We start from the raw sequence: 12,089 nt of genomic DNA, 5'->3' as shown, positions 1-12,089 counted from the left end.
TTCATAGAGTTAGACAACACAATTTGCAAATTCATCTGGAATAACAAAAAACCCAGAATAGCTAAAACTATCCTCAACAATAAAAGGACTTCCAGGGGAATCACTATTCCAGAACTCAAGCAGTATTACAGAGCAATAGTGATAAAAACAAAAACAAAAACAAAAACAAAACTGTATGGTATTGGTACAGAGACAGGCAGATAGACCAGTGAAATAGAATTGAAAACCGAGAAATGAACCCACACACCTATGGTCACTTGATCTTTGACGAAGAAGCCAAAACCATCCAATGGAAAAAAGATAGCATTTTCAGCAAATGGTGCTGGTTCAACTGGAGGTCAACATGTAGAAGAATGAAGATCGATCCATTCTTATCACCCTGTACAAAGCTTAAGTCCAAGTGGATCAAGGACCTCCACATCAAACCAGATAAACTCAAACTAACAGAAGAAAAAGTGGGGAAGCATCTCGAACACATGGGCACTGGAGAAAATTTCCTGAACAAAACACCAATGGCTTATGCTCTAAGATCAAGAATCGACAAATGGGATCTCATAAAACTACAAAGCTTCTGTAAGGCAAAGGACACTGTTATTAGGACAAAATGGCAACCAACAGATTGGGAAAAGATCTTTACCAATCCTACAACAGATAGAGGGCTCATATTCAAAATATTCAAAGAACTCACGAAGTTAGACTGCAGGGAGACAAATAACCCTATTAAAAAATGGGGTTCACATCCATCCATATTGAGTTCCGATGCCTTCTTTTGGCCTGCAGGCATACATGCAGGCAGATAGCTATATGATGTATACATAATAAATAAATATATTTAAAAAAATGGGGTTCAGAGCTAAACAAAGAATTCACAGCTGAGGAATGCCAAATGGCTGAGAAACACCTAAAGAAATGTTCAACATCTTTAGTCATAAGGGAAACGCAAATCAAAACAACCCTGAGATTTCACCTCACACCAGTGAGAGTGGCTAAGATCAAAAACTCCAGCAACAGCAGATGCTGGTGAGGATGTGGAGAAAGAGGAACACTCCTCCATTGTTGGTGGGATTGCAAACTGGTACAACCATTCTGGAAATCAGTCTGGAGGTTCCTCAGAAATTTGGACATTGAACTACCTGAGGATCCAGCTATACCTCTCTTGGGCATATACCCAAAAGATGCCCCAACATATAACAAAGACACGTGCTCCACTATGTTCATAGCAGCCTTATTTATAATAGCCAGAAGCTGGAAAGAACCCAGATGCCCTTCAACAGAGGAATGGATACAGAAAATGTGGTACATCTACACAATGGAAAACTACTCAGATATCAAAAACAATGACTTTATGAAATTCATAGGCAAATGGATGGAACTGGAAAATATTATCCTGAATGAGGTAACCCTAGCACAGAAAAACACACATGGTATGCACTCATTGATAAGTGGATATTAGCCCAAATGCTCGAATTACCCTAGATGCGCAGAACACATGGTCAAGAAGGATGACCAAAATGTGAATGCTTCACTCCTTCTTTAAAAGGGGAACAAGAATACCCTTGGGAGGGAATAGGGAGGCAAAGTTTAGAACAGAGGCTGAAGGAACGCCCATTCAGAGCCTGCCCCACATGTGGCCCATACATATACAGCCACCAAACTAGATAAGATGGATGAAGCAAAGAAGTGCAGGCTGACAGGAACTGGATGTAGATCTCTCCTGAGAGACACAGCCAGAATACAGCAAATACATAGGCAAATGCCAGCAGCAAACCACTGAACTGAGAACAGGACCCCCGTTGAAGGAATCAGAGAAAGGACTGAAAGAGCTGAAGGGGCTTGAGACCCCATATGAACAACAATGCCAACCAACCAGAGCTTCCAGGGACTAAGCCACTACCCAAAGACTATACATGGACTCACCCTGGGCTCCAACCTCATAGGTAGCAATGAATAGCCTAGTAAGAGCACCAATGGAAAGGGAAGCCCTTGGTCCTGCCAAGGCTGGATCCAGTGAAGGGGATTGTTGGGGGGAGGGTGGTAATGGGGGGAGGATGGGGAGGGGAACACCCATATAGAAGGGGAGGGGGATGTTGGCCTGGAAACCGGGAAAGGGAATAACATTTGAAATGTAAATAAGAAATACCCAATTTAATAAAGATGGGGGAAAAAAACGTCCAACTGAATTGTAAATCCTTAATTTATAATAATGTCTATTTGTAGAAACTAGCTTGGCTGTTTTTTTCTGAAAATTTAAACATTCACCTCCTGAGTTAGCTAGCTCCAATAAACCACGGCCCGCATTCCAAAGAGAGTTACAGCTATACAGAATAGAAAATCATTTCCCTGATTCCCAGTGTCCCCAACACATAATGCTCTATAATCCTGGGACTTAAGTCTATCTGGTCATAATTCTTCCCCCTTCCCTCCACAAATCACATACCTGTCTGGAGAGTATTGTATCCTAGGAAGCCAAATTCTTACTATTAAACTAATGAGTGGGCTGGAGAGATGGCTCAGTGGTTAAGAACACTGACTGCTCTTCCAGAGGTCCTGAGTTCAATTCCCAGCAACCACATGGTGGCTCACAACTGTCTGTAACAGGATCTGGTGTGCCTGAAGAAAGTGACAGTGTACTCATATAAATAAATAAATTTTTTTTTAAAAAATGACCAATGAACAATACAAATGAAATATTTTGTTTCTTACATTGTTAAGATTCAAAAAAACCATTTGGGGCTGGGCTCTCATGGTACATACCTTGAATCCCAGAAGTCATGAAGCAGAGGCAGGTGGATCTCTCAGTTCAAGGCACACCTGGTTATACAGAGCAAGTTCCAGGACAACTAGGGATACACAGGGAATCCCTGTGTCAGAAAAAAAATGACATTTCTGGGAGTCTGGAGAGATGACACAAATGGGCAAAGAGCTTGCCGTGCCAGCTTGAGTACCTGGGCTATAATCCCTGGTACCCATTGCTGCACAAATGGTGGCACCCACCATTAAATCCAGGACTTGGGAAGAGGGTTCGGTCAAGGTCATTTTCAGCTACACAGAGGGTTCAAGGCCATCCTGGGCTAGAAGATTCTGCCTGAACAAAACAATAGTTGAACAAAGTAAAAAGTATTTAAAAATCAAAGCAACGCTCATTGTTTGTTTTAATTACTGCAGGAGGAGGAGGAGGAGGAGGAGGAGGAGGAGGAGGAGGAGGAGGAGGAGGAGGAGGAAGAGGAGGAGGAGGAGAATTGAGAAGCAGCAAGATAACTCAGGAGATAATAGTTCCTGCTAACAAACCTAACAATTCTGAGTTTGATTACCCCGGACCCACTGGAAGTTGGGAATTGACAACCTCTAAGCTCCAGACATGTGCCTTGGCACACAAATGAAAACACACACACACACACTCTCTCTCTCTCTCTCTCTCTCTCTCTCTCTCTCTCTCTCTCTCTCTCTCTCTAAAATGTAATGCAAGAACTTAAATCCATGTGTAACTATTCCAAATGTTTGTCTCTGTCACAGTTTTGACAAACACAAATGGTTTCATTTGATGTTCAGGCAACCTGGACTGACAATCCAATTGTTACTCATACCTACAGTACTTAGAGTCATCTTAAGTAACAGGAAAGAGGGCTCTCCTCTACTCAGCCCTCTAGGTCAGGATTAGAGGGTGAAAGTCTCCATTGTCGAATGCAGAGGGAGGAAGATCAGTTGACACATGGTGGTTAGGGCCTCTGTGTGGGTGCTGGAACAGGGCATGGCGAGGATATGAATGACCCTTCGGGTATTTAGTTCCATGGGCAAAGGCCAAATTTACTACCTAGAGCGGCTGGAGGAGCTGAGACAGTGTCCAGCAAACTAGGGAAACATGTATCCCGGAGCCACCCCTTCTACTTACTCCAGGGGTAGCAACAGCCAGGGGAGGGCGCATGTGCGCAGTCAGTGATTAGCTTCTCTGGGGACCAATGAGGTGCAGTGATTCTCCAAGCTCAACCAATAAGACCATGCAGTCATCTTCAACCAATGGGACCTCGAGTATCCTGGCCAGGCTGGCCCCGCCCTCCGTGCCTCCTGAAGCAGCACCAGGAACACCGCACACCGTACCGGTCGCCATCAAAGCTGGGTGCACAGAGGACACACTGTGGCCTGAAAAAATTTGCCGGCTTAAAAAGAAATAGACAGGTATTTCCCAAGCCCAAGGAGAGAAGCTAAATGGAATGAGGAAGGAGGGGTCATGGGCGGGACTCCTGAGGGAAAAAAGCAGACTGAGGGACCCCTGGGTCTGAGGAAGGAGAGCCAGAGGACCAGACTCCTGGCTCTGAGGAAGGAAGGCTGGAGTCTGAGAGAGGGAAGTTGGGGATCTGGAAAGCTGAGTCAGAAGTGGGAAGGCTGGTGCCATGACCCCGAGGTCTGAGGGAGGAGGCCTGGGACCCAGTCTCCTGAGTCTGAGGGAGGAGGGATAAGCCTGACCTCCTGGGTCTGAGAGAGGAGTCTGGCTACTGGGTCTGAGGAAGGAGAGCAACAAGCCTGAGTCTGAAGGACCAGACACCATCTGGCTACTGGGTCTGAGGGCGGAGGCTAATGTCTGGTCTGGCTACTAGGTCTGGGAGAGCAGGACTAGGGGTCTAGAATTCTGTGTCTGAGGGAGGAAGGTTGGGAGTCTCTAGAACACTAAGTAAGACGGGTGGGGGGCAGAAGGGGAGTGGTACCCAGATTCCTGGGTCTGAGGGAGGAGGCCTAGGGGGTTTGGAATTCTGAGTCTGAAAGAGGAAAGCTGGAGCCCGAGATTCCGGGCTCTGAGGAAGTCAGACTGGGATCTGAATTCATGGGTCTGAGGGAGGAGACTGGCTAACTGTGTCTGAAGGAAGAGGCTATGGTCTAATCTGGCCAACAGTGGCTGTGTCTAAGGGAAGAGGCTAAAGTCTGGTCTAGCTACTAGGTCTGAGAGAGGAGGCAAGGGTCTGTCTATTGAGTCTGAGGGAAGAAGCTAGGGATCTGGAGCCCTGGGTCAAGGTGAAGGACTGAGTTTGAGGCCCTCAGCCTGTATTCTGAGGCAGGGGAGGCTGGTGTGGGACCCCTATGTGTGAGGAAGAAGAACTAGATTCTCTTCCTCTTTTAAGAGTGCTGGGTTCTGGACTTTTGCTCTGAAGGAGAAGACTGGAGTCTATATTTCAGTATCAAGGAGTGGAATTCCCTAGACTTCTGAGTTTGAGGAAATAGGCTGGCTGCCCAGAATCACGTGTCCTTTGGGAGGAAAGTATCTGAAACTCAAACTCCTGAATCCTAGGATGAAGAGGACAGTGCCCTCAGAATTGGAGTTCTGCTGGAGCTGGGTCCTAAGGGCTGAGAGGCTGAGGCCTTGAGAGGTTTCTGCTGTTAAGTTTAAGCCCCCGAGGTTTAAAGCAGAAGACTTTCTTACCCCATTCTCCTGTGTGTAGAAGTTGAAGAAAGACAGTTGCCGAATTCCTATTGTTTAATGATAGGTGGCTGGGTCTTAGAGCTGTGGAAACTGAGGCACAATCAACCTGTGACCTTGCTATTAACCCACAAGCTACTTCAAGACAGACTTCATGGTCTCGCACACCATAAACCTACCACAAAGTGGACACTTGGAGAAAAGTAAGATTTAATCCCTGTCTGCCTGGCTGAATTGTGTGCTGTTCTCCATCAGTTCCCAGGTCCTGATCAGCTCTTCCCAAACTCAGAGAAGCCATGGGAGCCTGCCGCATCCAGTACATCCTGCTCGTCTTTCTTCTGATAGCCTCGCATTGGACTCGTACGTATGGAGGATCAGAGGGTAGTGGGGAAGGGTCACCCCACAGAGAAGGGCAATTTTATTTTTTCTTATCTTCCCAGTGGTCCAAAATATCTACTGTGAGGTGAGTCGAACCCTGAGTTTGGAAGACAATCCAAGCGGTACCTTTAACTGGACTTCAAAGGCTGAGAAGTGCAATCCTGGAGAATTTTGCCAAGAAACGGTACTGTTGATTAAAGCAGGTAAGGTGAGAAGAGAATGATGGGCCTCCACAGTTCCTCATTGCTGCCTCATTGCAGCAGTCCTGTGGTCCGGTTTGGCCTCCAGGCCTAATGCCTTGCCTGTCTTCTCAGCTTCCTTTCCCTCTTCTCCCTCTCCCTCCCACTGACTTGTGTTTATCGCTAACCTCGAGACCCTGTGGCAATAAAGATGGCGACTGGGAAGCCAGCCCAGTCGGTGAGGTGCGCATCTTGGATGCATACGGATCACAGTTGAATCCCCAGAACCCACATAAAATGGCCAGGCATGGTGACATGAGCTTGCAGTCCCAGCTCCGGGGAGGCAGAGACGGGGATCCCTTGGCCTTGAGGGGGAGAATAGCTGCATCATCTGCTTTCTCCCTGCTGAGCATGGGGCCCACCATTCACCTTCTCTACTTCCTGTGTCACAGAAGGAACCAAGACCGCCATTTTGGCCAGTAAGAGCTGTGTCCCTCAAGGAGCAGAGACGATGACATTCGTTCAGTACACGGCCCCTCCTGGGCTGGTGGCCATCTCCTACAGTAACTACTGCAATGACTCCCTCTGCAACAACAGGAACAACTTAGCTTCAATCTTGCAAGCACCAGAGCCCACAGGTACCTGGGACATGGGGGTGAGCACTAAGGTGTTGGTCTGTCTTCTCTGTGCTTCTGCTCAGCCTAAGCTCCCTGTGGGCCAAACACGGGTCCTTTTCCGAGTTGTTGTTACTGAAGCCCCTCCCAGACTCACGTTAAAATTGTAACACCATAGATGGGAGCCGGCAGTAGATAAGGTGCTTGCCCCACAAGCCAGAGGACCTGAGTTGGATTTCTCATAACTCATATAAAAAAAAGAAAAAAGAAAAAAGAAAATGCCAGGTACAGTGCCTGCCTGAGCTTGTTATCCCAGCTCTTGGACGTAGAGGGAGACAGGAGCATCATCCTTTTGGTTTACTTGCCAACCAGGCTTGGCCTAATTGGTGGGCACCAGGGCAGTGAGAGACCCTGGATCAAAGGACAGAATTCCTGAGGATGACACCTGAGGCTGCCCTCTGGCCTCCATACATTATGCACCCACATTTACCCCACACAGACGCTCGTGCACCATACACACACATTTAAAGGTGATTTTTTTTTTTAATGAAGATGGTACAAGTGTTGGTTTGTGAAAAATAAAAATAAAATAAAACATTTCACCCCTGCCTGTGCCTACCACCCCAACAGCAGCCCTGTCCCCACCTCAGTCTCAGCTCACGCTCACATACAGCCTCCTTCTCCGCTAGGATGTCAGCTCCTTGAAGATGTCTGCTGAGCCTCCTGAGAGTTAGGCATCCCTCCATTTCTTGACTTTGAATGTAGTGCTTCATTCGTAACACCGCTGCTTGCCCACAAATCTTTCTGCTAGAACTGTCCCTTCTCCTCAGTCACCACGTCTAAGCAGAGTGTGGAGGTCATGTGGTCCCTGGGGTTTCTCTTTTAGTGTGCGTGTGTGCGTGCACGTGTGTGGAAGTAGGAAGACAGCTTTAGAGAGTTGATTCTCTCCTTCCACCTTGCATGGGCACTGAGACTTGAACTCGGGTGTCCAGGCTTGCACCATGAATGCCTTTACCCTCTGCATCGTCTCCACAGCCCAGTGGCTGAGGTTCTGAAGAAGAGAAAACCAATCAAAGGAGTAGATGGGATTCAGTAATGGTCTGGGTTAGTGGGGCCTCGACAAGCCGCGGACCAGGGAGAGACAACAGGCAGGACAGGCTTCCCAGGGTGCTGGCTACAGCATAACTCTCTCTCCCTCTCTCTTTGTCCCTCTCCAGCAACCTCCAACATGTCAGGAGCCCGCCACTGCCCAACATGCTTGGCCCTGGAGCCCTGTTCCAGTGCCCCCTCTATGCCCTGTGCCAATGGCACAACTCAGTGCTACCAGGGAAGAGTCGAGCTCTCTGGAGGTAAAGGTGCTCAGGGTGCTGGTGCTCGGGTGCCCGAGGTGAGGGAAGACTGGGCTCCCCACTCACTAAGCTTCCTCTGTTGCTCCCTCTTTCCTGGCTCATAGGAGGCATGGACTCCGTCGTGCATGTTAAAGGCTGCACCACTGCAATCGGCTGCAGACTGATGGCCAAGATGGAGTCGGTGGGACCCATGACAGTGAAAGAGACCTGTAGTTACCAGTCATTCCTTCACCCCCGAATGGCAGAGATCGGGGCCTCCTGGATGCCCACCTCACTGTGGGTGCTGGAGCTCCTGCTTCCGGCGCTGTCGCTGCCCCTCATCTACTTCCCTTGAGAGGACACCGGGGGTCAGGGGACGCCTTAGTCCCAGACACTGGGGCCTTGGCTAGGAGGGAGCCTTCCGCCTGCTGATACCAATCGGAAGGATTGGGGTGGGGTTGAACAGAGGCTGCATGTGTATTGGACACGAATAATAAAATTAGTGACTTGCTATTCAATGTGTGCGCCTGCATGCGTTTGCGTGGCTGGGGGCGGACGGTGGACAGCGTTTAGAAACGAGTTCTCGGGGCTGGGGATTTAGCCCAGTGGTAGAGCGCTTACCTAGGAAGCGCAAGGCCCTGGGTTCGGTCCCCAGCTCCGAAAAAAAAAGAACCAAAAAAAAAAAAAAAGAAATGAGTTCTCTCCTTCTACCATGAGGGTCCCAGTGACTGAACTCAGGTCACTGGGCTTAGTGGCGAGCACTTTTTGTTTTAAAGATTTATTCATTTATTACATATAAGTACACTGTAGCTGTCTTCAGACACACCAGAAGAGGGCATCGGATCTCATTACAGATGGTTGTGAGCCACCATGTGGTTGCTGGGAATTGAACTCAGGAGCTTTAGAAGAGCAGCCAGAGCTCTTAACTACTGAGCCATCTCTCCAGCTCAGCAAGTACTTTTTTTCCCTCATTAATTTATTTGTTTGTTTATTCACTTTACATCCCGATCACCACACCCCCTCCTCCCAGCCCCCCTCACACAGTCACTCCCCCATCCTTCCTCCCCTTCTGAGAGGATGGAGACCCCCCCTGGTACCCCCACACCCTGACACATGGAGTCTCTGCAGGGCTAGGCACAGCCTCTCCCACTGAGGCCAGACAAACCAGCCCAGTTAGGAGAACAGGATCCACAGACAGGCAACAGTCGCAGGGATTGCCCCTGCTCCAGTTGTTGGGGGAACCTGCATGAAAACCAAGCTGCACATCAGCTACATACGTGTTGGGGGGTGGGGTACAGCACTCCAGAAACAGATGCAGTGTGAGGGAGCCCGAGTGTGCTCTTTGGTTGGTGGTTCAGCCTCTGAGAGTTCCAAGGGTCCAGGTTAGTTGATTCTGTTGGTCTTCCTGTGGAGTTCCTATCCCTTCCTGGTCCCTCAGTCCCTCACCCAGATCTTCCATAATCCACTGAACCATTTCACCTACCCAAATTTGTGATTCGTGTTTGCTTCAAACCATGAAGTGAGGCTTCAGTGCTGAAGAAGAGGAGCCCCTAACGTCTGAAATACAGATTTTCCAGATAGGAAACAGTTCAGATGAATTTTAATTTCTCACATTCATGAACTACAGCCAGAGACAGGCAAGGTGACACGTGGCTGTAATGCCAATTCTTGGGGCATGTCAGGCCAACCTGCTGGACATAGCAAGACCCCATCTCAGAAAACAGCAGGGTGTTCAACCCCTTTAATCAGCACTCCAGAGGTAAGTGGATCTCGGGGAGTTCTGGGCCAATTATTATTAATTAATCATATTAAATATATTTTTATTTTTATATGACATATATGATTTTATATAATACATATAATTTTAACATAATAGAATAGAAATATGTATATCATATATATATATGTATATATATATATATATATATATATATATATATATATATATATATGAGTGAGGACAGAAATTATCAAGAAATGACTTCAGGCAGGAGCCAGGACATAAACATAGGTATTTGACAAAGAGTCTGATTTTTCTTTCACCCTATGCTAATTTCTCTGTAGGATTCCCAACCTAAACTTAAGGCCAAAGTCTACTGCTTTGAGAGTTCTGTCAGCTATGGCCATGGGGCATGAAGAGAAAAATCAGACTCCTCGGTTCTCCAGGTCTAACAAGCCCATCCCCCCATGTCCTGAGGGTCCCCCCTCTCTCTGCATCCTTCAGAGGGTGAGCAGCAGGAACGGATGGATGTGGTCCTGAGGTATATAGAGGAAAGAAAGGGCAAAAACATGGAGGGATAGAGGGAGGGAGGGAGGGGAGGGAGGGGGAGGAATGGGGAAGGAGGGGGAAGAAAGAGGAGAGAGGGAGGGGGAGGGAGGGGGAGGGAGGGGGAGGGAGGGAGGGGGAGGGAGGGGGAGGGAGGGGGAGGGAGGGGGAGGGAGGGGGGAGGGAGGGAGGCATCATTTTGATTTTTAGTCTTGTTTTACTTGGTTATTCTGGATTTTGTTTTGTGTTGGGAAACTGTTAGTGAAGTTCGAGGTCTGCCATTGACCCAACAGCTCCCTGAGCTCAGAGCTTCATGGAGGACTCCCTACACTGGCAGGGCTTCCTTTGCTCTGACCTTGTCTGGGGAGTTCCACCCCTCACCTCCCTGCAGAATGTCAGGTACCCTGAGTTAGACGACAGGTTCAACTTCCTGTCTCCTGGGAAGAACCATCCAGCCAGCATCTGAGACTGAATGCTTCCCCGTGCTAATGAGGCACCACAATGTCCTAAGCCTTCAGACAATGACCTTGGCCCATCCTGGATGTTTCTGCCCTCCCTTCTGTTCCCCAAAACTGTATAGACCTTCAGTCACCCGTCCTGTTCCTTTTGCCCTTGTGCACCGATCCTGGAGAGACAGTCTCACCGTGTATCCCTGGCTGGCCTAGAACTCACCATGTAAACCAAGCTGGCCTCAGATTCAGATTCAGAGTTCTGCTTGCCTCTGTCTCCTGAGTTAGACTTTTTTTTTTTTTTTTTTTTTTTTTTTTGGTCTTTAAGGATTTTTATTTTTTATTTATTTGTTTTTACACTCCAGATTTTATTTCCCTCCCAGTCTACCCCACCACCACCACTGTTCCACATCTCATACCTGCTCCCCACCCAGTCTCCCCAAAGATCTCCCCACCCCACCAGACCTCTAAACTTCCTGGGTCCTCCAGTCTCTTGAGGATTAGGTGCATCTTCTCTGACTGAATCCAGACTGGGGAGTCCTCTGTATATGTGTTGGGAGGCCTCTCAGCTGGTGGATGCTGCCTGGTTAGTGATCCAGTGTCTGAGAGATCTTGGGGGTCCAGGTTAATTGAGACCGATGGTCCTCCTACAGGGTCGCCCTCCTCCTCAGCTTTTCCAGGTTTTCCCTAATTCAGCAGCTTCTGTCCATTGGCTGGGTGCACATATCTGCATCTGACTCTTCCAGCTGCTTGCTGGGTCTTTCTGAGGGCAATCATGGTAGGTCCCTTTTTTGTGAACACCCCATAGCCTCAGTAAAGGTGTTAGGTCTTGGGGCCTCCCCTTGAGCTGGATCCCACTTTGGGCCTGTCGCTGGACCTTCTTTTCCTCGGATTCTTCTCCATTTCCATCCCTGCAGTTCTTTCAGACGGGAAGAATTATGGGTCAGAGCTTTGACTGTGAGATGGCAACCCCATGCCTCACTTGATGCCCTGTCTTTCTGCGGGAGGTGGGTTCCCTCCTCCCCACCGTAGGGCATTTCATCTAGCGCCCCTCCCCCTTTGAGTCCTGAGAGTGTTTCACTTCCCAGATCCCTGGTACATTCTAGAGCGTCCTCCCAACCTCCTTCTTCCTGAGGTCACCTGTTTCCATTCTTTCTGCTGGCCCTCAGGGCTTCAGTCCTTTGCCCCCACCCAATACCAGATCATGTTTTTCTCCCCCTCAACTCCATCCCCTTTCCCTCCCTCCCTCCCTCCCTCACTTCCCCCTCCCTCCCCCCTTGTGGTTGCTTTCTTCTCCCTCCCATGTGGGACTGAGGCGTCCTCACTTGGGCCCTTCAGCTTGTTGACCTGTTTGAGTTCTGTGGACTGTATCTTGGGTATTCTGTACTTTTTGGTTTTTTGGCTAATATCCACTTATTAGTAAGAACATACTGTGCATGTCCTTTGGGCTCTGAGGATCTGAGTTACC

The 12,089-nt window shown here is 48.5% G+C and overlaps 1 protein-coding gene across 2 annotated transcripts; it reads left to right on the top strand.

Annotated features, from left to right (window-relative positions):
• The first annotated feature begins 4,057 nt into the window (after positions 1-4,057).
• On the top strand, positions 4,058-8,424 carry Tex101 (testis expressed 101). 2 transcript variants are annotated; one of them, NM_139037.2, is made up of 6 exons: positions 4,058-4,173; positions 5,663-5,767; positions 5,848-5,988; positions 6,417-6,602; positions 7,796-7,927; positions 8,032-8,424. In NM_139037.2, the coding sequence occupies exons 2-6, from the start codon at positions 5,704-5,706 to the stop codon at positions 8,259-8,261; spliced, it is 753 nt and encodes a 250-aa protein (NP_620606.2). In that variant the 5' UTR covers positions 4,058-4,173; positions 5,663-5,703; the 3' UTR covers positions 8,262-8,424. The 2 variants fall into 2 exon arrangements, with proteins under 2 accessions (NP_620606.2, XP_087467542.1); XM_087611416.1 differs by lacking the exon at positions 4,058-4,173 and adding an exon at positions 4,290-4,399.
• The last annotated feature ends 3,665 nt before the right edge of the window (positions 8,425-12,089 follow it).

The sequence above is a fragment of the Rattus norvegicus genome, chromosome 1, assembly GCF_021556685.1.
Source record: "Rattus norvegicus strain SHRSP/BbbUtx chromosome 1, alternate assembly SHRSP_T2T, whole genome shotgun sequence".
NCBI classification, from domain to species: domain Eukaryota; kingdom Metazoa; phylum Chordata; class Mammalia; order Rodentia; family Muridae; genus Rattus; species Rattus norvegicus.
This window is presented reverse-complemented; position numbering and strand designations above follow the sequence as displayed.

Bases quoted from the DNA above. Each gene is read 5' to 3' on its own strand.
- Tex101 (NM_139037.2), top strand. From the start codon at position 5,704: ATGGGAGCCTGCCGCATCCAGTACATCCTGCTCGTCTTTCTTCTGATA. The intron at 6,603-7,795 runs GTACCTGGGACA...GTCCCTCTCCAG, and splicing joins GCAAGCACCAGAGCCCACAG to CAACCTCCAACATGTCAGGA. The intron at 7,928-8,031 runs GTAAAGGTGCTC...CCTGGCTCATAG, and splicing joins AAGAGTCGAGCTCTCTGGAG to GAGGCATGGACTCCGTCGTG.